Source organism: Nerophis lumbriciformis, linkage group LG33 (assembly GCF_033978685.3).
Source record: "Nerophis lumbriciformis linkage group LG33, RoL_Nlum_v2.1, whole genome shotgun sequence".
NCBI lineage: Eukaryota > Metazoa > Chordata > Actinopteri > Syngnathiformes > Syngnathidae > Nerophis > Nerophis lumbriciformis.
In genome coordinates, this window is record NC_084580.2 from 17,734,148 (window position 1) to 17,761,878 (window position 27,731).

The window sequence follows — 27,731 nt, forward strand, 5'->3', positions numbered from 1 at the left end:
CACTCAATCTCAGTATATAACTTAAATTTGGAACACAGCATCGTCGTTTTGACAGCTTTTTGGTTGTTAAAGGTAGAGAGTGTTTTAATGTACAGTTCTAAACCTTTTTTAATGGCACAAAAAACAGGTCGGGTATTGAGAAACTTGCATTTATGAATATAAAACTTAGCCAATAGTATAATGAGGTTGCAAAGGTAACATTTATTTATTTATTACACTTATGGACAAAAAGTCGGGGCTGTAAACGTCTCCCCTTAATGTCGCCTAACACCAGGTGGAAAAACTACATTTCCCAGCTATTTCCTGGTTGTCTGTAATGACGTCACATCCCAGCGACCGGAAAAATGCAGTTTTAAATCAATCTCCCTTTGCTAACATTACATGGCTACTACAAAACAATAAGGTACGCCCTCTGTTTCTGTATTAACGCGTCTTTTTTTCTTTGACGATATTGTACTCGGGAGACGGTTTTAGTGTAAAAACGTCTGACATGTTCGCTAAAACAGTAAATACAAACATTATCGCTCAATACAATGTGAGCTAATCAATGTAGCATCTGGCTAGCTTCGTATTGTCACACATTAGAAGCGCGTAATGGTCATCAAAAAATAATAAATGTCTTTCTAGTCGTTGGGTAACATGAAGCAAACAATGCGGTATGTAATATTCACTTCCTCCTACAAAGTGATTGTGTCAGCTGTCACTGTTGTGCAGTTTGAAGTGAAAATGCAGTCATGTCCCAGCACTACACTGCAAAAAGTCAGTGTTCAAAAACAAGAATAAAAAATACTAAAATGAGGGGTATTTTATTTTTAACTAAGCAAAATTATCTGCCAATAGAACAAGAGAATGTGGCTTGTCAAGACTTTCCGAAACAAGTAAAATTAGCTAACCTCAATGAACCCAAAATACATTAAAATAAGTATATTCTCATGTGGTGGATGGTCCGAATCTTAAACAGTTAAAAAAGTGAATTTAGTACAAAAGTTTTATTTACCCATGATCAAAAAGTACAAAGTTGGATTGAATTGTCATGCAAACAGACAACATCCTCCGGAGGAGTTGGATGAATCTAGAATCATGCGAATCACACATAGGCTTGGTCTACTGGCCATTTATCAGTTTTCCTCATGTGTCAAGTTCCCGTTGTTTTGGACGTGTTTATTCTGCAACCTCATTGAATCCTTTAGCCATAATAAACAATCAAAACATTTTGTAGAATGGTCAGACCGACTACTCGTTCAACTATAACCCACATATGGTCCTTCAATGGTTCAGAATAGAAAAAAAAGAAAGAAACGAGCAGACATTCTTAATGCTTCAATGTCGTTCTCTTTTCGGACTTCGACAGACACAAAATATGGTTCAAAAGGTCAGAAATTCCACTACACTCACTAATAACGAGTGCATCTTTCTCGGTATAAAAAAAAGAGACCTTTTTGCTCAATATGTTGAAAAATATTCTTAAATTAAGTAAGTGCCATTGTCATGACATAATGATATGCATACATCATGATTTTTTTTTCATACTTGAAGTAAGAAATTATTACTTTAAAAAAGTAGTTTTATACTTGTGAGTGTTGACATACTTGCCAACATTGAGACCTCCGATTTCGGGAGGTGGGGGGTGGGGCGGGGTGCGTGGACTTATAAAGATCACATGGATATTATTCAGTGAGTTGATTCACCAAAACTAACCTGTTATACAGAAGGAAAAAGCACGCAGGACGTTTCAATTGTTCACAGACTAGTCGCGCTCATCAGAATGACAAGACACTTCCGGTCTGCAGGTGATAGCATTCAATTGGGAAGAAACGCCCTACTGCCCCCTACTGACCAATGTGAATACTGATAAATGTGTAATGACAGCTCCAAAAACGAATTCAAACCACAAAATAAAATAAATAAATCAACACAAAAATGTGACACATTATGGGTGGGTCACATATGCATGTACAGTAGATGGCAGTATTGTCCTGTTTAAAAGTGTCACAACATTGCTGTTTACGGCAGACGAACTGCTTTACAGCAGACGAAAACTTGACTGCTGTTGTTGTGTGTTGTTACCGCGCTGGGAGGACATTAATGAAACTGCCTAACAATAAACCCACATAAGAAACCAAGAACTCGCCCTTGATCATTAGCTGTTTATATTGTGAGAAAGCTGACGTGTGAACAGGCTGTCAACACGTCACTCAGGTCTGCATGGAGCTGGAGGGGGCGTGGCCTCCAGCTCCGCCTGAATTTCGGGAGATTTTCGGGAGAAAATTTGTCCCGGGAGGTTTTCGGGAGAGGCGCTGAATTTCGGGAGTCTCCCGGAAAATCCGGGAGGGTTGGCAAGTATGAGTGTTGATGACACAGCTTTGCTACAGTTGATATTCTAGTTTCAAGCATGTTTTACTCAATATAGGTCATCAAATCTCAGCAACAAGCTGTAATATCTTACTGAGATCATTTAGGACCAAAACCCTTAAAACAGTGGTTCTTAACCTGAGTTCGATCGAACCCTAGGGGTTCGGTGAGTCGGCCTCAGGGGTTCGGCGGAGGTCGAGACACACCCGACTCATCGTGTAAATAAAAACTTCTCCCTATCGGCGTATTATGGATACCTCTGAACATTGTTCCCTCTAATTTTCCATCTGATTTGTTGTGAGTTTATGCAGTGTGTTGGTTTTGTTCTTTGAACAAGGTGATGTTCATGCACGGTTCATTTTGTGCACCAGTAAAAAAACATATAACTTTGTCTTGAATTGGAAAAAAAAGCTTTTTTTTTCTCACTAAAGAAGGGCTCGGTGAATGCGCATATGAAACTGGTGGTGTTCGGTACCTCCAACAAGGTTAAGAACCACTGCCTTAAAACAAGTAAAACACTAACATAAAATCTGCTTAGTGAGAAGAATTATCTTATCAGACAGAAAATAAGCAAATATCACCCTTATTTGAGATATTTAATCTTACTTAGATTTCAGATTTTGCAGTGTAGGTTGCAGAACGTGTACTATAATCTTTGTTATGAAGTTAAAGTACCAATGATTGTCACACACACACTAGGTGTGGCGAAATTATTCTCTGCATTTGCCCCATCACCCTTGATCACCCCCTGGGAGGTGAGGGGAGCAGTGAGCAGAAGCGGTGGCCGCGCCCGGGGATTAGTTCAATTTGCACATATCAACAGAATGCGACACCGAATCCCAGATATTGTACAGTAGCAGCACTCAACCGTCTAGCTGTAATAGTTATCTTAATTCACGGAGACATTGTTTAGTCATACAGAAGTAGGCTAAGACTTCTTTCTGCCTTTTGCAGCCAGCCAACAGCAAAGCGGTGGTTTAAAAGCCCTAGTGCAGTCAAGCGTGCAATTTACACCATTCTTGACTCCTGCTGAAAACAACCGACTTATTATTATTAACTGCCTTTTCCATCTGATGCAAGAGTCAAACATTGTGAGCAAAATAGTCTGATGTGTGATTTAGTCCCCTTTGTGTGTATCGCCATTAGTCATCATGGTGATGAAATCATCAGTGGAGGAGGACGATGCCGGCTGGGGTCTTGGCATGCCGGAAAAGATGAAAAACAACGCCAACTGGGTTGATATCACGCATGATTTCAAGAGTTCCTGCAAAGGTACGGTACATACATCGCACGTCACTTGTGGCTGTATGTGCAACGTTTTATAACATCTCTATTTACACCAGAGTTAAACCTTGGGGAGCTGCTTCATGACAAGCTGTGAGTATGTATTTTATTTCTTTGGGACAAGCGGTAGAAAATGGATGGGTGGATGCACGTATTCTACGGGTGTAACGGTACACAAAAATTTCGGTTCGGTACGTACCTCGGTTTAGAGGTCACGGTTCGGTTCATTTTCGGTACAGTAAGAAAACAACAAAATATACATTTTTTGGTTATTTATTTACCAAATTTGTAAACAATGGCATAACATACATATATATACACACAGGGTCCATTGCCAGGGTTAATGTGGTCAACATATATAAAATAAAAACTAAATAAGAAAAGGCTCAGAATGGTTTCTTAACAAAACCTTTCTACATATAAAGTGCTTTTTTTGATTGATTGAGACTTTTATTAGTAGATTGCACAGTACAGTACAATTGACCACTAAATGGTAACACCCGAATAAGTTTTTCAACTTGTTTAAGTCGGGGTCCACGCTAATCAACATTAAACTGCCTCAAGTTGTTGCTCAGATTAAATAAAATGATACAACTTTTCTTCTACATTAAAGTTTCAAGTCAACTCAGCCTCAGATTAACTTTTCTTCCCCTCCCCAGCCTGGCTAACTTGGCAGTAAGAGTATATATGGGCTCATTGTTCTTCCACCATAGAAGTGGGTCAAAATCTAGTTCTTAATGCAATATGGTCTTAAATCTGCTGCTATAAAAACATTTGTTATTGCTTAAGCCCTGCCTGACTCGCCGAGGAGAGGCTGCTTGAATGCGGTGGTGACGCTTCAAATGGGTTAGCATGTTTGACGTGTTGGCAGAAGCAGCTGCTGAACAATGTCGGCAAACTTCCGTCCTCCATTGTTGTATCGCACCGAAGTGTTCCCAAACGGGAGATCTTAAGGAGGCAGGAGGGTCTTCCAGCTCTGGCTTTTACATGTTGTCGTAGCCCGATTGTTGCTAGCATGCAGTGTGTTGTGCCTCGGTGTGCATTGTTTACACAACGTGCGGTACGTTACTTAATATGTTCGTGTGGAAACTCGTTCGGTACACCTCCGAACCGAACCGAAACCCCCGTACTGAAACGGTTCAATACAAATACACGTACCGTTACACCCCTAACGTATTCCCATCAACCGTGTCAGATCAGCACATAAATATAATAACTTTTTGCGGTTGCAGGTTTGGCTTGTTCGAAGCCATGTCGGCCATCGAGATGATGGACCCAAAGATGGACGCGGGAATGATTGGGAACCAAGTCAACAGGAAGGTGCTCAACTTTGAGCAAGCTATCAAGGTACATTACTGCAGATGTTTTAGAAATAGGGCATGTAGCCTAGTTCATATACTGTACCGTACAAAGAAAAATTAATGTGTCGATTAGGGATGTCCCGATCCAGGTTTTTGCACTTCCGATCCGATACTGATATTGTTTTTGCACTTCCGATCCGATACCGATACTGACCGATACTGGCCTATCCGAGCATGTATTAAAGTTTAAAGTTATTTAGCCTACTTAGTTGTCAGAACCATGTTGAAAAGGGTTTTAGTACTCTTGATAACAACTAGCCAGCTGAATTAGGGGAGTTTGAATAATACACAATGGTTGGTAAAAAGAAACTGACTTGTTTATTCAAGGATAAACACAAAATAGACAAAATTATACATGACAAACAGAAATGGCATCATTGAACTAGGGCTGGGCGATATGGCCTTTTTTTAATATTGCGATATTTTAAGGCCATGTCACGATACACCATATATATGTGGATATTTTGCCTTAGCCTTGAATGAACACTTGATGCATATAATCACAGCAGTATGATGATTCTATGTGTCTACATTAAAACATTCTTCTTCATACTGCATTAATATATGCTACTTTTAAACTTTCATGCAGAGAAGGAAATCACAACTAAAAAAATCACTATTTGTATCGTACGGTGTTGATCTGGAAATGTTTGCCTCGGCATTTTGATGGTGTCGACGTGTGGCACCGAACGGAGATAAGCGTCTCGACAGACGTTTCAATATTTGAACAATGATGACGAAAACTGTTTTCTGTGTCGTGTCCGTGTGTCGAAAATTGTTATGCGCTTATTTTTTTATTTGATTTTGTGCGTGGCATAGATTTGCCGTGCGCAGAGGACGCTTGAACAGTGCGCAATTGCACAGGTGCGCCCCTTAGAGGGAAGGTTGCTCGCACGGCTGCGCTAGCATCACAGCTAACGTTAGCCATGCTGCTACCTCTCTGCTCGGGGAGGGCGTATACGTATGTGACGTGTGACGTGACAGTATGTGACGTGTGTAAGAAGGTGCGCTTGCTGTCTGTGAGAGGGAGACACAGGAAAGAGTGAGAAGAGCCTGTCGTGTAATGCCAGCAGCTAAAAGGAACTGCGTGAGAATCCACAGACCTGTGGATGTGTTGAAGGTGTGCTGGAAAATGCGGAACGGAAATTAGGGAGCAGCAGAAAAGTGGAATGTATTATTTAAATCGGTGCGTTGGAAAACACGGACCGGAGTTTATTTTTTAAACTGGATCGGCATTTTCCCATGCCTTGCCGATACGCATTTTTTTGCAAATATCGGCGGCCGATCCGATCCAAATATCGGATCGGGACATCCCTAGTGTCGATAGGTTCTCTGCGGAAATCATGAAAGAAAAGGTCAGGGAATAAATGAATTGATCATGCAATGTGTGGATAAATAAATAGGTTCAACATCATTATTTGTAATTATAATTCACAACATTTGCACAGATATTATGAACATTCCTTTACTACATTTTATATATATACTAGCAGTGTGTATATAAAATGTTGATGGAGAGTTTTAAAGTTGTTTTAGAGGGCTTTAAGGCCAACATAGGCGACTACCGTTAACTGCATGTTACAAGCGTTTTTTTTATTATTGATACAATCCTGAGCAAAAAGACATGTGCGTTCTTGTCGCTCATTAAGATTGTGAACAATAGGCAAAATTAAAGTGCAGTTCCCTTTTATGGCTTCTAGGATGTAATGACGTACCTTCGTACGTGTCAGGTTTGTCACTGACAGTTTAGTTATGTTTTGGTTTTTCCTCTGTTTTTATTTCCTGTCAGCGCTCTTATTTTGGTTCAGTTTCCTGTTTGTCTCCCTTAGTGCTGTTTCCCCTCAGCTGCAGCTGATTGGCACCTGGTGTCAATCAGCCAGCTGCTATTTAGACCTGCTTTGCCCTCCAGTATATACCGTATATAGCTCGGTTGGTAGAGCGGCCGTACCAGCAACTTGAGGGTTGCAGGTTCGATCCCCGCTTCCGCCATCCTAGTCACTACCGTTGTGTCCTTGGGCAAGACGCTTTACCCACCTGCTTCCAGTGCCACCCACACTGGTTTAAATGTAACTTTAGATATTGGGTTTCACAATGTAAAGCGCTTTGAGTCACTTGAGAAAAAGCGCTATATAAATGTAATTCACTTCACTTCACAGTCAGTGCTGGAGTATTCTGTCAAGTAATGGTGGTGGTGACGAACCCCAAGATGCATAGATTGCAGGCTTGGTGCAGGAAAACATGATTTAATGTCCAAAAATTAAGGCAAAACACAAACCAGGAACCAGGAACAGGCAAACTGGAAATAGGGAACAGGAACCAGCAAACAGTAAAACTGGAAACAGCCCACAGCATACAGTTTACAGCTACAGTGACAATACTCCAGCACTGACTGGAGGGCAAAGCAGGTCTAAATAGCAGCTGGCTGATTGACACCAGGTGTGGCCAGGTGCCAATCAGCCGCAGCTGAGGGGAAACAGCACTCAGGGAGACAATCAGGAAACTGAACCAAAATAAGAGCGCTGACAGGAAATAAAAACAAACAGAGGAAAAACCAAAACATAACCAAACTGTCAGTGACAAACCTGACAGTACATAAGTAACGCATGGACGCTATATACCTTTGGGTGTTGTTAGCTAATAATAGCGATTTGTTTTTTTTAAACTGTTTTTGTTTGTGTGCATGCGCTCCCTGTGTGTGTGTTGACAAAACAGGGGGAGTGACTGCCATAAACACCAATTGTTTTATTCACGCCAGTAAAAACGTTATTACATAAACTTAGTAATTGTCCATCCATCCATTTTCTACCGCTTATTCCCTTTTGGGGTCGCGGGGGGCGCTGGAGCCTATCTCAGCTACAATCGGGCGGAAGGCGGGGTACACCCTGGACAAGTCGCCACCTCATCGCAGGGCCAACACAGATAGACAGACAACATTCACACTCACATCCACACACTAGGGCCAATTTAGTGTTGCCAATCAACTTATCCCCAGGTGCATGTCTTTGGAAGTGGGAGGAAGCCGGAGTACCCGGAGGGAACCCACGCAGTCACGGGGAGGACATGCAAACTCCACACAGAAAGATCCCGAGCCCGGGATTGAACCCAAGACTACTCAGGACCTTCGTATTGTGAGGCAGATGCACTAACCCCTCTGCCACGAAAAATATAAATAATTTTAAAACAAATTGTCAATCCATTAGTGGTAACAGAAGATAGCCAATGGTGTTCTTGTTATATTTAGTTTGAAAAATGTAGCTGTGAGCAAGTGGCAAACAGTTCCTTTAATTAGATAATGAAAAATGTAATACTTAATATTAATACGATTAAACAATGTTTCAAATCCAAACTTAAAGAGCGCATACAATCCTTATACTAGGCTGGTAACATTAAAGAAAAGCATCAAATTGGAGGTTCCAATCACAATGTTTCCAATACAAAACTTTAAATGCCCCCCCAAAAAACGACAACATTTCTTATTTATCTTAAACACCCAGTTATTTTCTATGTAATGAAACACACAATAATATGAATATGACACATACAAATGAGTCATATTGAAAATCGTGATATAACAACCAAAATACGTTTAAAAAAACACCTTATATTTAAAGCAAACAATTATGTATAATTCAGAGAGTGTAGCAATAAAGTAATGTTTCATAAGACATGCTGTATGCAAGATGATGATGTAGATGTAGAGCAGGGGTGCTCACACTTTTTCTGCAGGCGAGCTACTTTTCAATTGATCAAGTTGTGGGGATCTACCTCATTCATATATATAATTTATATTTACTTATTTATGAAATATATGTTTTTGTTAACAAGTTAAAGGTGTTTAATGATAATGCAAGCATGTTTAACACATATAGTTAATATTGTTAACAAGTTAAAGGTGTTTAAAGATAGTGCAAGCATGTTTAACACATATAGTTAATATTGTTAACAAGTTAAAGGTGTTTAAAGATAATACAAGAATGTTTAACACATATAGTTAATATTGTTAACAAGTTAAAGGTGTTTAATGATAATACAAGCATGTTTAACACATATAGTTAATATTGTTAACAAGTTAAAGGTGTTTAAAGATAATACAAGCATGTTTAACACATATAGTTAATATTGTTAATAAGTTAAAGGTGTTTAATGATAATACAAGCATGTTTAACACATATAGATTCCTTTCTTTCATGAAGACAAGAATATAAGTTGGTGTATTACCTGATTCTGATGACTTGCATTGATTGGACAGTGGTGCTGATAACGTCCGCATTTTCGAATGGAGGAGAAAAAAAGTCCTCCTTTCTGTCCAATACCACATGAAAGTGGTTGGTTTTTGGCATCTTATTTGTCCAGCTTCCGTACTCCTTTGTATACACTTTACAAGAAATACATTGTCGGCAAACCCCGTAGCTTGCTAGCTTGTGCACGCCAGCTTTCTGAGACTCTTATTTTGTTAGCGCAACTGTGCAGTCGGTCTTTGGAGTTTTGACGACAGGTACGGCGCCAGAGTCTGTTGAAATAAAGTGTTTCTCGCCTTCCTGTCGGTAATTTTAATGAGCTGGCAGCAGCCAGCGTCATCTCAGAAGACCTTCGGGTGCCGTGAATGTCAATCAAGTGACGAAAGTGACGTCATAGTGAAGATTTATGATCGCTCATTTTTAGGACTATTTTTTTAATGCCTGGCTGGTGATCGACTGACACATCCTCCGAGATCGACCGGTAGCTCGCGATCGAAGTAATGAGCAACCCTGATGTAGAGGATCTTGTTCAGAAGAATGTGTGTGAAGCTACTAAGAGAGTATTTTCTCTTAATGTTTAAAAGTTTATGGTAATACCACGTGTTTTTCCCTGCAGGAACAAGCCATCAAGGTGAAAGATCTTAGTCTTCCTGAACTTATCGGCATTATGGACACGTGTTTCTGCTGTTTGGTGAGTTTCACACTGACGACTATGTGATCTTTTTTCCTCACAATTAAATGTTTCATTGTCTTTACACAGATTACATGGCTAGAGGGCCATTCCCTGGCACAGACCGTGTTCACCTGCCTGTACGTCCATAACCCAGACCTGATCGAGGAGCCTGCCCTCAAAGCCTTTGCCTTGGGAATACTGAAGATTTGTGACATTGCACGTGAAAAAGTCAACAAGGCTGCTGTGTTTGAGGAGGTGCGCGCGGTGGCTTGAGTGTCAAGTCTGTGATGCTTTAGACTGATCTGTGCTTTTATCTGCGTGTCGTGTAGGAGGACTTTCAAGCCATGACTTACGGCTTTAGGATGGCCAACAATGTCACAGACTTGAGGGTGACAGGTACAGCTCCATTGTTCCCTTCTTTCTCATATTGCGTCACAATCAGTGATGCCGTCCCTCGCCTTTTCAGGTATGCTGAAAGACGTGGAGGATGAATTGCAGAGAAAAGTAAAGGTAACTTTTTTTAATCAGTTGAATCTTTCAACCTGATTGCAGCTGCCTCATTTTGATTTGATTTTATTTATTTCAGAGCACACGCAGTCGTCAGGGAGAACAGCGAGACCCAGAGGTGGAGAGAGAGGTGGGTGCTGTATAGCCTCACAACTGGAATTACATTTTAGCGTTTTAGCTGGCTCATCGACATAGCTTCTTAATCACACTGCTCTTTAAGCTGAATTTATTTAAAAAAATAAAAAGTGACATTCGTCACTCACGTCTAAAGGGACATGGGGGGAAAAAACAATTTAATTATTATTATTATTTTTTTTTTAGACATGTATCTCACGCGCACAAGAAACTTTCTCGTGCGCATGACATACAAAAAAAAAATTATAAAAAAAAACTAGGGTTAAAGGGACATGGGGGAAATTTTTTATAATTTTTTTTTTTTTTAGACAACTATCTCATGCACACGAGAAACTTTTTATAAAGTTCTAAAAAAAAAATGTATAATTTTTTTTTTTTTTTTTTAGACATGTATCTCGTGCGCACATGTCTAAAAAAAGGAAAAATTATAAACTTTTTTTTTTCCCCCCATGTCCCTTTAGGGGCTCCGTACACATGAGATAAAGGGCAGGGTAAAAAGCACTATAAGGGTTGTAAGACAAATGCGTTTTTATACAGTAATTTTCTACTTAAGTACTACAATAACTTTGACTTTAAAATAAAATATATATGAAATATGCTAATATTTATGTTAAGACATCAAATCTGTAATCTATTATAGTAAATCCATATTGTAAACAGCACTGTAATTTTGTTAGTTTAACCATAGATTCAATTTTGATATACAGGTGAAACTAAAAAAAATCATATATTGTTAATTCATGTCAGCAATTCAACTTCAAATGTGAAACTAATATGTCATATAAACTCATTACATGCAAAGTGTGATATGTCAGGCCATTTTTTGTTCTAATTTTGATGATCATGGCTTACAGTTTTTGAAAACCACACATTTTCTGAGATTTTTAATTCAAGGTTGTCATAAACTGTAAGCCATAATCATCTAAATTATATCCAAAAAAGGCTTGAAATATCATAAGTTGCATGTTATGAGCCTATGTCATATACTAGTTTCCCCTTGTAAATCTAATTGCTGCATTAAACAAACCTTTGCACGATATTCAAATGGTTTGAGTTTCACCTGTAAATAGCATTAGCTATTCAGTCAAAGATAGTCTGTGTTTTAAAGAGTACCAAAGTTAACCAAGAAAAAACAATAAGGAAAAGATAGAAGCTCTTGACTTCCACAAATGTGTGTTGACAGATACATCATACTGTGTATGTTCTGTTTAATTTCCCAGCACCAGCAATTCTTGGCACTTTTTATCCGCATCAAGTTTACACGCCTTCTCCTGACGGCACTCATTGCCTTCACGAAGAAAGAGGTAACCTGATAACAAACTCGTATTGAAGCAAGAAGTTGTACAAACACCGAAATTAATGCGATTGTGTTGTTTTGTTAAGACAAGCTCCGTGAGCGAGGCCCAGAAGCTCGTTGCCCAGGCAGCTGATCTCCTATCAGCCATTCATTCTAGCGTGCAGCATGGCATCCAATCACAAAACGACACCACTAAAGGAGGTAAACAAACAAGCCCAAAACATAATACATGATCAATGTATCGATCTAACAGGATGACATCCTATTTCAGATCATCCCATTATGATGGGCTTTGAGCCCCTGGTCAATCAGCGACTGCTGCCACCCACCTTTCCTCGCTACGCCAAGATCATTAAGAGGGAGGACATGGTGGCTTACTTCTCCAAGCTCATAGAGCGCATCAAGACCGTCTGTGACGTCATCAACACCACCAACCTACACGGCATTTTGGTATCTATCTATCAAGACCAATTCATTTTATGACGGATGTATTTAATGACCAATTTATTAAATTTAGAATAATGACTTTTGTGACCAATGTCTCTATTACATGGTCTGTTTTTCATGACCTTTTCATGGAGTTTATGACTAATTTAATAATTGAGACGTTGGAGCAGACGGAAGCCGAGAAAGGGAGGTAAAAGCGACTCGAAGCTGAAAAATGTGGAACTTGAAGCCAAGCTATTTTGACATAAATGGAGTGCTTACCCCCAAAGAATGTCCCCCGCGAGCTGGACCAAACAGACAACTTGTCCATCGAGTGAGTCACTTTAATACCGTCCGTAATACACGCAGCACGCCATACGTGTTAGTACAACTACAGTACATACGCTGTCTGGCTAGCTCAGCTGTGTGCAAAGAAAATATGAAATGTAGGCTAATACTTTACAGATACTGTAATATGATTGTTCATGTTTTTCAGTCAGTACAGATTGGTGTCCTATGGCAGTGTTGTGCATCACAAACTCAAACGCGTCTCATGCAAAGCACGCCGATGTGTTACTTCGCTAGAAAACGACTTCCTTTGTGTTCGCTCTTACAATAACAATGTCGCTACAGCTTGGTTATTATCAGAGGTGGGTAGTAACGCACTATATTTACTCGGTTACATCTACTTGAGTAACTTTTGGGATAAATTGTACTTCTAAGAGTAGTTTTAATGCAACATACTTTTACTTTTACTTGAGTATATTTATAGAAAAGAAACGCTACTTTTACTCCGCTCCATTTATCTACATTCAGCTCGCTACTGATTTTTATCGATCTGTTAATGCACGCTTTGTTTGTTTTGGTTTGTCAGACAGACCTTCAAAGTAGGATCTATCGCATGCCTGCGTTTCACCAATCAAATACAGTCACTGGTGACGTTTGACTCCATTTCACCAATCAAACAGAGCCAGGCGGTCACGTGATTAACTGCACATAAAGTTTCAGCGCCAAACAACAACAAGCTTAAGCTTACATGAACTCAACGTCAAATTTGAGGAAGCACATCGCAGTAAGTAACGTTAGTAGATATTTTGGTTGTCACCGAATCACTGTCAAATGTACATCGTGTGGGGACATTTATCAACGCACTGCAGCCTCAGACACACGCACAGTCGCACACACACACACACACGCATGCATAGCAACACCAATCAGTGTGTTCCCAGGTGCAGCCTACACCTATCAGTTTATGGTTTGCGTAAAGGCTAACTTGTTATTTTCCTTTGTAATCTCTGCCTACTGAGCCTATGGTGCTGTTAAGTTATTGTGGCTCAATTTGCCTTAATTTTTTTTATGTTAATGTATTATTATTTAATATATATTATATTGTTTTAGTTGCTTAAGAGATATTCCTGGCTCTGAATTTGCTCATTGCTATTTTTATGTTTTTGTGCATTATTTGTTGCCGACATCATTAAACGAACAGGTTACTCATCAGTTACTCAGTACTTGAGTAGTTTTTTCACAACATACTTTTTACTTTTACTCAAGTAAATATTTGGGTGACTACTCCTTACTTTTACTTGTGTAATAAATCTCTACTCTTACTTGAGTACAATTTCTGGCTACTCTACCCACCTCTGGTTATTATACAGGTTACAGAAGGTAAATTAAGTATTGTTGGCGGTTTTTGAATGCATTTTTAAAGTGATTTATAGGTAGAATTGGTTGCTCCCATTAGCTGCATTGCTAGTCACTAAGAACTAACCGATTTTTACATGTTAGAATACACACAAAAAATATTTAGTTTTCTTGTCTCTCATAATGACTGTGAACGATAGGTAAAATTAAAAAAAAAAAGTGCAGTTTCCCTTTAAGACAAATGTATCCCACGGCCAATTTATTCATTTTTTTTTACCATTACTGTCATTATTATTTATTTCATGAGAAATAAATAATCCCATGAAATCTTATACGTGTAGTCTCTTACGTGAATGAGCTAAATAATATTATTTGATATTTTAAGGTAATGTGTTAATCATTTCACACATAAGTCGCTCCTGAGTATAAGTCGCAAACTGAAAAAAACTGCGACTCATAGTCCGAAAAATACGGTATTATACAGGTTACAGAACGTAAATTAAGTATTGTTGGCGGTTTTTGAATGCATTTTTAAAGTGATTTAGAGGTAGAACTGGTTGCTCCCATTAGCTGCATTGCTAGCCATCAAAAACGCACCGATTTTTACATGTTAGAATGCACAAAAAAAATATTTTGTTTTCTTGTCTCTCATAATGACTGTGAACGAAAAAAAGTGCAGTTTCCCTTTAAGACACATTTATCCCACGGCCAATTTATTTATTTATTTTTACCATTACTTTCATTATTATTTATTTCATGAGAAATGTAGGAATTTAATGAATGTTACTTTGGTGATTAATTTATTAAATTTATGATCAACTTATTTATTGCTTTCTTGACCAATTTAATCTATTAATGGTATGACCATTTTTTATTGACTACTTTCATGTCAGATGTAGTACACCTGACAAATGTATTAATTTTATGAACATTATCACGTTTGTGACTTTAACTCAATCTATGATCAATGTATTTATTCATTCATTATACATTCATGAACAAATAAATTTATGACCAATTTATTGAATTTTTTTAACATTATTTTTGTGTCCATTTTCCAGTCAGTTTTATGGGAAATAATTAATTTCATGACAAATATATGACTTCCATACGGAATGTATTAATTTTATGATCACTAACCGTTCTATTTAAATCCAGGACTTCTTCTGTGAGTTCAGCGAGCAGTCTCCGTGCGTCTTGTCCAGATCTCTACTTCAGGTGAGCTCCTGCCTGAACTGCATATCGTCCAAAGTACTGTACATGCATTATTGTACTCTCTCTCCTCCACTCAGACCACCTTTTTGATAGACAATAAGAAAGTGTTCGGCACACATTTGATGCAGGACATGATTAAAGACGCTCTCAGATACTTTGTCAGTCCACCCGTCCTTTCCTACAAGTGAGTCTTGCAGCACTTTTAGAAAGAATATAAACAGTAGATGTGAGCGTGTGCCTCGTCTGTGCAGGTGTTGTCTGTTCAACAATCACCAGGCCAAAGACTACGTGGACTCCTTTGTCACGCACTGTTCAAGGGTACGCCCCCACTTTACTGGTTTTTAAACGCCATTATAACTTGTAGAGACAGTTTGATGAGGACCGACTCTTTTCAAACCATCCTTGGCATCTTCTATCAAATTACTGTGTCCACTGCAGCCATTCTGCAGTCTCATCCAGATCCACGGACACAACCGGGCTCGGCAGAGAGACAAACTGGGTCACATTCTAGAAGAGTTTGCCACGCTCCAGGATGAGGTGATGTAACGTCGCGTTCTGTCCTTCCGCAGGCACTGATGCGTGACGCCATATTACGCAATACTGAGGAACCTCGAAAGGTCCACCCTGTTGGAAATGATGGCAATAGAATTACTGTTTCTCACTGTGCAAGTGTCACCATCATATAATTTTATTTATTTTGTGTATAGGCATATTTTTGACATTTTAGCATCCTTAATTGTCATGACTGTGTAAAAATAAGTTAATCCCTTTTAGCGATAATAGGGCAAAAATATGTAATAGTGTCAATGGTAAAGGTCCATTATTGGGCTCTGGGTACAATAAAATAGACATTGTGAAGCCAAAATGCAGTTTAACTTTTCATTTTTTGTTGCGATGCCTCCAAATGGTAGCAGTGATGGCAAAAATATGATGAAAACCACAGAACTTTTGATATGATGTGAATGTGACATACTGCAAAAGGTGACACCAAAGCAATATTTATTATTTGATAGTAAGTTTAAAAAAATAAAACAATTTAAAACTATTTATTATCTTATGATGTTAACCAATATTTACTAAAATCTCAGATATATTTCTGAAAATTAGCAAAATCTTCTAACAGAAAAAGGGATTTCCCAAGATTTTTACTTATTTTATAAGTTTTGTCAACTTTGATAGTTTTTTGTGTATTTATATCATAAGTAATACATGTCAGATTTGAGTACATATTACTTAAGAAACTAATTACCTCATAACACACCTATACCTTAATTTAAGACATTTAATCTTTGATATTAGTTGCTGCTGTGTCTCATATTTCTACAATAACTGCCATTTTTTGTAATCATTAGGGTTGTGCGATATAGACGATGTAAGATGTAGATGATATAAATTTGGCCAATGAGCTTTTAATACTATAATTATATCGTGTAATGCAAGTTGATGACACATTCTGCAGAATTTGGCAGCGAAAGAAACAAACTGTAGCATTCCCGCTAGCGAGTTAGCAGCTAATGTAAAGTATGTTTCTTACAAGTATGAAGGATGAGGAATAGCTAAACATATTGATGTTTGGATCGATACTGAAATTGATACCGCTGATATCAGATATTTATGCTGTAATTATCTGTTTTGATATTTAAGTTATTTAAGATATTGTGTGTCATTAACAGAAACAGAAAGGGGCGTAGCAGGGGGTGTATATTGTAGCGTCCTGGAAGAGTTAGTGCTGCAAGGGGTTCTGGGTATTTGTTCTGTAGTGTCTATGTTGTGTTACGGTGCGGATGTTCTCCCGAAATGTGTTTGTCATTCTTGTTTGGTGTGGGTTCACAGTGTGGTGCATATTTGTAACAGTGTTAAAGTTGTTTATACGGCCACCCTCAGTGTGACCTGTATGGCTGTTGACCAAGCATGCCTTGCATTCACTTGTGTGTGTGTAAAAGCCGTAGATATTATGTGACTGGTCCGGCACGCTGTTTGTATGGAGGAAAAGCGGACGTGACGACAGGTTGGAGAGGACGCTAAAGGCAGTGAGGTTGAAACCGATACCGATAATTTCCGATATTACATTTTAAAGCATTTATCGGACATCTCTAATTTAAATCAGAGCCAAAAGTAGAAATAATGTAGATATCCATTTGATATTGTTACACCTCCATCCTGTGTTTTTGTCTGATTATACTTGTGATCAAAAATTTAATCATCTTGAAAATTTGAAGTATCCATATCAGCATTGGTATGACCAACACTGCCCTTGTAACTACTTGGTATTTGATGAATACACAGATTTGTAGTATCGCCTAAAACTATTGAGGTCTCACTCTAACGCGATATTGATATATCTTCTGTCAGGCGGAGAAGGTGGATGCGGCGCTGCACAGCTTGCTGATGAAGCTGGAACCTCAGCGGCAACATCTGGCCTGTCTGGGCACCTGGATCCTCTACCACAACCTGAGGATCATGATCCAGTACCTGCTGAGCGGCTTTGAGCTGGAGCTGTACAGCATGCACGAGTACTACTACATATACTGGTACGACACACACAGTTTGGACTAACATGGTCGCACAATGGCACCACACTGCAAGAACTGAAATCTAAGTAAGATTAAATAAAATAAGGGTGGTATTTGCTAGGGATGATACTCGAAACCGATTTTCCCGGTTGTTCGATAAGAAAAGAACCGAGTCCTCGGACTCAAATCCCTTTTTGAGAACCGGTACCCGTTATCGAGACCACTATAGTAAAGAAAAAGAGGTGGTTCTTTATTCGAATCCCTGGGAACGAATCCCGTCCCGACCACAAATGCCCCGTGGGACATCACAAGAAATGACGTCACGTGGCTCAGTCATTAGGCGCAGATAGGGAAAGCAGGAAAAACAATGGACCGGGAAAAGCGCTCCAAGGTATAATAAAGTTCAAAACAAAAGGTATAATCCAATGAATAACTTTACTGAGAGATTTGAGCAGGGTACAAACACATGATGGACACTTTTACGACCAACCGGAAACGTAGCAACCAGGCGAGCAACGCACCTCCTTTACGGCAGCTGTCGCAACGTTCTTAAAGCAACCGCAGCACCTACATATATATACAACATATCTCCCTTTTTCAAATTTTGTTTTTTTTCCCCTTGTAAACAAAACAAAATCACACTGTATATGTGTTGTCTGTCTAATTATAAATAATGCAGACGAGGCTTGTTGGCTGAGTTCTTGACGTTTACTTTCACAGCGTGCTCATAACCTCATTCTTAGCTGCCGGGTGGCGACATGCATCAACACTTTTCGGGGCTACCGCGCATGCTCGTCACTCCCGTTGCATGCTGGGTAGTGTAGTTATATTCCCTAGCTCAGGGGTCGGCAACCCGCGGCTCCGGAGCGGCTCTTTGATCATTCTGATGCAGCTCAGCTGCATACTTGCCGACCCCCCCGATTTTCCCGGGAGACTTCCGGATTTCAGTGCCTCTCGCAGAAAACTCCCGGGATTAATATTTTCACCCTTACAATAATAATAAGGGTGTGCCATGATGGTAAAGCATTTAGCGCCCTCTACAATCTGTATTAACAGCGTGCCAGCCCAGCCTTTTGTTATATGCATCTTCTGCTTGCACACGTGAGTGACAACAAGGCATACTTGGTCAACAGCCACACAGGTTACACTGACGGTGGCCATATAAAACAACTTTAACACTCTTACTAATAATGCGCTACACTTTGAACCAAAACCAAACAAGAATGACAAACACATTTCGGGAGAACATCTGCACCTTAACACAACATAAACACAACAGAACAAATACCCAGAATCCCATGCAGCCCTGACTCTTCCGGGCTACATTATACACCCCTGCTACCACCAAACCCCGCCCCCACCCCAACCCTGCTCCCTCACACATCAAACCCCCCCCCCCCCCCCCCTCTCTGTGCGTCGGTTGAGATGGGCGGGGTTTGGTAGCGGGGGTGTATAATGTAGCCCGGAAGAGTTAGGGCTGCATGGGATTCTGGGTATTTTTTCTTGTGTGTTTATGTTGTGTTACGGTGCAGATGTTCTCCCGAAATGTGTTTGTCATTCTTGTTTGGTGTGGGTTCACAGTGTGGCGCATTATTAGTAAGAGTGTTAAAGTTTTTTATAACGCCACCGTCAGTGTAACCTGTGTGGTTGTTGACTAAGTATGCCTTGCTGTCACTTACGTGAGCAAGCAGAAGCCCCGTACAACGTGTGGCTGGGCTGGCACGCTGGTTGTAATGGGCGCTAAATGCTGGACCATCACGGCACGTTAGGGAGGACAGTTGCCCTGAAATTCGTAGTCTGCCGGAAAAATCGTGAGGGTTGACAAGTATGACGCTGTCAAGCGCCATTCATATAAAACCCGTGGGCCGCACTAACATTCAATTTTCATATTAAGGTGTGGGCCGCGTGTCTGAGACCCTTGTTTTATACATAGCACAAAGCAAAAAAAAACAAAACTTTGTATGCAGTGTTATTTCATTTTAAATTTAAAAGATTTTTGTGGCTCCCATTGTTTTCTTTAATTTGTGAAACTGGTCAAAATGGCTCTTTGACTGGTAAAGGTTGCCGACCCCTGCCCTAGCTCATAACATCACATCTTTCCCCCTATAAATAAATAATGTTAACTCAATAAAGTGTATTTATTTTTTTATCTTTAACTTTTCATTTTTTAGCACTGTAACCACATTTGCAAACAACTTTTCTCTTCATAGAATTTTCTTTCAATAAAGAAATAAAGTGCAACAATGTCAAAGCATCATAACAAACCGTTATGTCAAATAGCAGCAGAAGTGCACTTTTTGGAGAGCTGTATTATTTTCAGTTTTGTGCCCAAGGGACTGATTTTATCTAAAACTATATTATTATTTATACACCTATAGTGATCACAGAGACAGGTTGTTTTTGTGTTACTGTATATAACCTACTCAGTGGCCTAGTGGTTAGAGTGTCCGCCCTGAGATCGGTAGGTTGTAAGTTCAAACCCCGGCCGAGTCATACCAAAGACTATACAAATGGGACCCATTACCTCCCTGCTTGACACTCAGCATCAAGGGTTGGAATTGGGGGTTAAATCACCAAAAATGATTCTCGGGCGCGGCCACTGCTGCTGCTCACTGCTCCCCTCACCTCCCAGGGGGTGAACAAGGGGATGGGTCAAATTTCACCACACCTAGTGTGTGTGTGGCAATCATTGGTACTTTAACTTTATATTTGTTTTTCTGAAAAATCCCACTTAATATACTTTGGGTAACAACAGTCAATATTTTTTTTTTTTTTTTTTTTTTTTTTTTTTTTAGGGGGGTAACAGTCAATATTTATTTATTAATTAGATTTAATTTTTTTCTTATATAATAAAAGTGAGGTTTTGTTAAACCAAATATTGTGTGTTTTTTTCCATATACAACAACCTATCTGGACTCGATAAGGAATCGGTTCAATAAGAGGATTCGATAATAGGCTCAAACTCGATCATTTCTTATCAAACATCATCCCTAGTATTTGCGTATTTTCTGTCTAATAAGATCATTCTTCTCACTAAGCAGATTTTATGTTAGAGTGTTTTACTTGTTTTAAGGGTTTTGGTCTTAAATGAGCTCAGTAAGATATTACAGCTTGTTGCTGAGATTTGATGACCTATATTGAGTAAAACATGCTTGAAACTAGAATATCAACTGTTGCAAAGATGTGTCATCAACACTCACAAGTATAAAACTACTATTTTAAAGTACTAATTTCTTATTTCAAGCATGTAGAAAAATAATCATGACTTTGACACAATTGTGTCTCATAATTAAAACAGACTTTGCTGTTTTATTTTCAATGAAACAATAGAAAATACGTACTCATATAGTAGTACAGTTGTTATTAGTGAGAAAATACTTATTTTAAGGTATTTTTGGGTTCATTGAGGTTAGCTAATTTTACTTGTTTTGGAAAGTCTTGACAAGCCGAATTTTCTTGTTCTATTGGCAGATAATTTTGCTTAGTTCAAATAAAATACCCCTCTTTTATTTTTTTTTTCCTTGTTTTTGAACACTGACTTTTTGCAGTGCATGTAGTGAGTGTGTGTGTGTGTGTGTGTGTGCAGGTATCTGTCAGAGTTCCTGTACGCGTGGCTGATGTCCACACTGAGCCGAGCAGACGCTTCTCAGATGGCGGAGGAGAGGATCCTGGAGGAGCAGCTCAAAGGACGCAGCAGCAAAAAGGCCAAGAAGAAAAAGAAAGGTACAGCGTTACTACTATGTCGTGAAATTGCTTCATTATGGGAAGACAAATGTTTTTGTACCTTTTGTGCAGTTCGTCCCCTCAGCAAAGAGATCACCATGAGTCAAGCGTACCAAAACATGTGTGCTGGCATGTACAAGGTAGGTCCACCTTCCTCCGCCATGCTGGATGTCGTCAATAAATAAACCTGTGTCCTATAAGACCATGGTGGCGCTAGACATGGACGGCAAGGTGCGCAAGCCTCAGTTCGAGCTGGACAGCGAGCAGGTCCGCTACGAGCACCGCTTCGCCCCCTTCAGCAGCGTGGTCACCCCCCCGCCCGTGCCTTATATCCAGTTCAAGGTACTAACGTACACATCGCGAGGAAAATGTGGTCCACGGCTACGTCTGACTTCCATTGTTTCTCTTCAGGACATGTCCGACCTGAAGAAGTACAATCCTCCGCCAGGCTCGGCTGACCTTTACCTGGCAGCCAGCAAACACTTCCAGCAGGCTAAACTCATCCTGGAAAACGTGCCCAGCCCCGACCCTGAGGTGAATACTATACTATATTATGGGTACATAATGGAGAGTGGCTGTGAAAGTCATTAATACAAATGTAATGACATTAATTAGGGGTGTAACGGTACGTGTATTTGTATTGAACCGTTTCAGTACGGGGGTTTCGGTTCAGTTCGGAGATGTACCGAACGAGTTTCCACACGGACATATTAAGTAGTGTACCGCACGTTGTGTAAACAATGCACACCGAGGCACAACACACGGAATGCTAGCAACAATCGGGCTAGGACAACATGTAAAAGCCAGAGCTGGAAGACCCTCCTGCCTCGTTAAGATCTCCCGTTTGGGAACACTTTGGCTGCGCGATACAACAATGGAGGACGGAGGTTTGCCGACATTGTTCAGCAGCTGCTTCTGCCAACACGTCAAACATGCTAACCCATTTGAAGCGTCACCACCGCATTCAAGCAGCCTCTCCTCGGCGAGTCAGGCAGGGCTTAAACAATAACAAATGTTTTTATAGCAGCAGATATAAGTCCATATTGCATTAGAAACTACAAACCCCGTTTCCATATGAGTTGGGAAATTGTGTTAGATGTAAATATAAACGGAATACAATGATTTGCAAATCATTTTCAACCCATATTCAGTTGAATATGCTACAAAGACAACATATTTGATGTTCAAACTGATAAACATTTTTTTTTTTTTGCAAATAATCATTAACTTTATAATTTGACGACAGCAACACGTGACAAAGAAGTTGGGAAAGGTGGCAATAAATACCGGTACTGATAAAGTTGAGGAATGCTCATCAAACACTTATTTGGAACATCCCACAGGTGTGCAGGCAAATTGGGAACAGGTGGGTGCCATGATTGGGTATAAAAGTAGATTCCATGAAATGCTCAGTCATTCACAAACAAGGATGGGGCGAGGGTCACCACTTTGTCAACAAATGTGGAGCAAATTGTTGAACAGTTTAAGAAAAACCTTTCTCAACCAGCTATTGCAAGGAATTTAGGGATTTCACCATCTACGGTCTGTAATATCATCAAAGGGTTCAGAGAATCTGGAGAAATCACTGCACGTAAGCAGCTAAGCCCGTGACCTTCGATCCCTCGATCCCTCATATTATGGTAAGAGTCATTCAAATAACTATAACATATAGAACATGCTATACGTTTACCAAACAATCTGTCACTCCTAATCGCTAAATCCCATGAAATCTTATACGTCTAGTCTCTTATGTGAATGAGCTAAATAATATTATTTGATATTTTACGGTAATGTGTTAATAATTTCACACATAAGTCGCACCCCCGGCCAAACTATGAAAAAAACTGCGACTTATAGTCCGAAAAATACGTTATGTATGTTATGCCATTGTTTACAAATTTGGTAAATAAATAACCAAAATATGTATATTTTGTTGTTTTCTTACTGTACCGAAAATGTACCGAACCGTGACCTCTAAACCGAGGTACTTACCGAACCGAAATTTTTGTGTACCGTTACACCCCTAGCATTAATACATTGGCAATAATATGTACCGGGTAGTACATTTACTGGATGAAAGCAGACTAATATCCATCCATCCATTTTCTACCGCTTGTCCCTATTGGGGTCGCGGGGGGATGCTGGAGCCTATCTCAGCTACATTCGGGCGGAAGGCGGGGTACACCCTGGACAAGTCGCCACCTCATCACAGGGCCAACACAGATAGACAGACAACATTCACACACTAGGGTCAATTTAGTGTTGCCTAATGTAATCAAATCAAACTTTATTTATAAAGCGCTTTTTATACATAAAACAAATGCAACGCAAAGTGCTTTACAAACTTAAAAACAATAGATCCCCCATTATCACACACAAACACACACATTTGCAACTATAAGAACAAATTAATGCATGGCTGAGTACAGAGGAGACATGTGAGTAAACACTATCACAGGAGCCAACTGCACCAGGTCATCAGACCATGGCCACCAGGACGCTGACACAAAGCGCTCCCTCTGAGGAACGCTGGAAAGTAAAAATAATAAAACCTGAAACAATAAAAAATAAATAAATGTCTGACAAAAGTAAAATAATCATGTCATGTAAGTAATAAATATACTAGATTAAAGCAGACAAATGAAATGAACACATTTATCACAAAAGCAATACATTGGTTTTGAAATAAATATGTCAAGGAAATAAAAATACATTGGTAATGAAATAAGTAAGAACTAAAATAGTCATGAAAGTATTGACTTTGTCTTTAACAAGAAATGTGTGATGAAAGTATAAAAGATCATGAAAAAAAATGGTCGTGAAAATAATGCATGTACTGAATATAAGTGGAAAAACTACATGAAAACAATACATTGTCAAAATGAATTTGTCATGAAATAAATACATTGTTAATGTAATAAATGAATTGATCATAGAAACAATATATGAAGTGGAATTTATAAATAAATATGTGATGAAAGTAAAAATGTAACTGGTCATGAAATAAATAAAATGTCATAGAAGCAATGACTCGTCACGAAAGAAAGCAGGAAATTGTTCATGAAAGTAAAAGTAATAAATCATCAAAGTAATAAATGAGTTCTGCAAGCGTCATGAACTAAATCATTTAGTCATGAAATAGATAAGTTGGTCATGAATTGGTCATTAAAGTGAGTGGAATTTAAAAATAGTCCTGAATAAATCAATTGATCATGAAGATAAATGTGTGTAGTTTTACTGTATAGCATTTACTGTGTGTGTGTTCTGGCAATGCTTACTTAATAGGGACATCGCTCTGTTTACACAGTCACCTTTAGGGGACCTCTGACGGTATGGGGACAAAAAAACAGGTTCCCTTAAGGGAAACCTTTTTAAATGGTAGTCAGATCCATTCTGAAGATGCCTAAGTGATCATGTCATATTTAATTTGAACTTTTTTATTTTTTTAAATGGTCCTCAGTAGTCACGTACAAATTTGTGTGAATTATGCTAAATTATTTCAATTTGGTCCCCATGAACCATATTAACTCTTTTTTTCCTCAGGGTCCCCAGTAAGAATGATCAGCACATTACTTCATCAATCCAGAGATTTAAAGACGTTGTTGCGTCGGACCAGTTCTTCCTCCAAGGGAATTTAAGTTACTGGTCAATCCCAAGTTCTTTTGGATGACATATATGCTGAGTAAGAAGGATCACCAGGACAGAATAGGAATATCAGGAGAACAACCTAGACCTTCCTAAGTTGTTCTGAACCCTCAAACTGAATAGCCCACTTCTTACACAGAAAGAAAGCCCCCACCTGTCCGGAAAGGAACATGGCCTCATTATTCCACTAAAGATAAGACAAAAGGGAGTATTCCATCTCCTACAGTGCAAACCTTCAAGGACACACACATAGTTTACTTGCAGACATAAGAAAAGAAATAGAAAGAGTACAAATGGAAAAACACTAGCTGTTTCAAATATGACTATGAATGGAAAAAAATAACTCTTAAACATATATATATATATGCATTCTTCACAACGTGTATGAGCTAACTGGGCAGTGGCCATTTTACCTCATTTTTTTAATGCCTCCACAAGTGATGATCAAAAACTTGGTCCCCATTCCAAATGATAACCAGTATGTGTGTGTTTTTGCAGGTGAATCGTATTTTGAAAGTGGCCAAACCAAATATTGTGGTGATGAAGCTCCTGGCTGGAGGACACAAGAAGGAGACAAAGGTATGTAGTACAGTAAGTGCTGTAATGTTCCATCAACAATATGATTGTTTTGCTTTTCTAGTGTTTTTCACGGTCAATTCTTCACGTGTACTCTCAGGTACTTCCAGAGTTTGACTTCACGGCTCACAGGTACTTTCCTGTGGTCAAAATCATCTGATCATGTGACCTCATCTACGCTCAACGTGTTATCACCAGCTGTGGTTCTCATCTTGTTTCAGTGATGCAACTGTAATGTGTGTGTGTGTGTGTGTGCATGTGGCCAATTGAAGGTGCTTTTGTAAGCATCTAGTGAAGACTTGTGATAATATAAAAGTGTTATTGTTGTCAGAATGTGTGCATGTCTCAATTATGTGAAAATAAACAACTTTTCAACAGAATTGTTCCAAATTTGTTTATTTGTGGTGACAATGTTAGTGTTTTTGTGGGGGGGGAAATACACAAATAATATTCCTAATATCTATCCAATGCTTTATCCAGTAGAGATGTGACATTAGCGAACGAGTCGAGTGTTTTGAATGGCTCTTTTAAGTGAACAGTGGCGAGACCTTTTTTTTTTTTTAATAAATTGCATGTTTGCCACCCGACTGGTAACTGGACTAGAAGGTCAACTAGAGGTAAAAGAAACGCTGCATTTGATTCATTTTGCTGGATCGATGTAAGGTGGATACGTAAAGTAGTCCTAACTACACACACAAGATAAGGTCATTCAATTTTGTATATTGACTTATATATTATGTCCTAATGGTATGCTAGTTTTATAGGGTAACGCAATTTTGTATTGACAACCATATTATGTCCTAATGTTATGCTACCGTAAAAACAAATGTAAGGATTTTCCATTTACAGTATAATACACCGTTAAAAATGAGATTTTACAGTAAAAATATGGCAGCTCAGTCAACAGAACACCAACATTTTTTTTTTTTTTTTTTTCAATTTACAGTTATATGCTGTAAACAACACTGCAAAAAGTGAAATCTAAGTAAGATTAAATATCTCAAATAAGGGTGATATTTGCTTATTTTTTGTCTGATAAGATAATTCTTCTCATTAAGCAGATTTTAGGTTGGTGTTTTACTTGTTTTAAGGGTTTTGGTCCTAAATGATCTCAGTAAGATATTACAGCTTGTTGCTGAGATTTGATGACCTATATTGAGTAAAACATGCTTGAAACTAGAATATCAACTGTTGCAAAGCTGTGTCATCAACACTCACAAGTATAAAACTACCTTTTTTTAAGTAATAATGTCTTACTTCAAGCATGAAAAAAAAATCATGATGCCGAGCGCAAATCATTATGTCAAAATAATGGCACGAGCATTATACGTAATTTAAGAATATTTTTCAACATATTGAGCAAAAAGGTCTCTTTTTTTTCTACCAAGAAAAGTGCACTTATTAGTGAGAATATACTTATTTTAAGGTATTTTTGGGTTCATTGAGGTTAGCTAATTTTACTTGTTTTGGAAAGTCTTGACAAGCCAAATGTTCTTGTTCTATTGGCAGATAATTTTGCTTAGTTCAAATAAAATACCCCTCATTTTTGTATTTTTTTTTTCTTGTTTTTGAACATTGACTTTTTGCAGTGTATTGTCATTTTTATTAATTTGATTGGTAGTTTGATGTAAAATCATAAGTCAAGCAGATATTTAGACAACATTTTTTTGGAAAGTATGATAATATACTGTAATATTTGTTGCAATATTGGGGTACTATTACAGTTTAAAAGGCATGCAATTTCAAGCAGTACATATATTTTTTTCTGTCAACATGAAACAAATCCATTACATTTAGTGAGAAAATATGAAGTACCGTATTTTCCGCACTATAAAGCGCGCCTTCAATGAATGGCCTATTTTAAAACTTTGTTCATATATAAGGCGCACCGCATTATAAGGCGCATAGAATAGACACTACAGTAGAGGCTGGGGTTACGTTATGCATCCCAGCAGTTGCGAGACCTGCTGTGGCTCAATATTGGTCCATATATAAGGCGCACCGGATTATAAGGCGCACTGTCAGCTTTTGAGAAAATCGGAGGTTTTTAGGTGTGCCTTAATAGTGCGGAAAATACGGTACTTTAATGACACGCATCATTTCCAGGCGTTTGCGGGCCAGATAAAATGATGTCACGGGCCA

General features: G+C 38.8%; 1 protein-coding gene across 1 annotated transcript; it reads left to right on the top strand.

The window, feature by feature from the left end:
* Window positions 1-294: 294 nt before the first annotated feature.
* Window positions 295-25,963, top strand: naa35 (N-alpha-acetyltransferase 35, NatC auxiliary subunit). The gene is made up of 23 exons (XM_061928967.1): window positions 295-403; window positions 3,499-3,624; window positions 3,696-3,729; window positions 4,869-4,983; window positions 9,852-9,926; window positions 9,996-10,163; window positions 10,238-10,304; window positions 10,375-10,418; window positions 10,495-10,545; window positions 11,771-11,854; window positions 11,934-12,048; window positions 12,119-12,297; window positions 15,076-15,135; window positions 15,210-15,316; window positions 15,384-15,450; window positions 15,571-15,669; window positions 17,485-17,663; window positions 21,232-21,368; window positions 21,441-21,508; window positions 21,570-21,710; window positions 21,780-21,902; window positions 25,512-25,592; window positions 25,690-25,963. The coding sequence occupies exons 2-23, from the start codon at window positions 3,504-3,506 to the stop codon at window positions 25,747-25,749; spliced, it is 2,175 nt and encodes a 724-aa protein (XP_061784951.1). The 5' UTR covers window positions 295-403; window positions 3,499-3,503; the 3' UTR covers window positions 25,750-25,963.
* The last annotated feature ends 1,768 nt before the right edge of the window (window positions 25,964-27,731 follow it).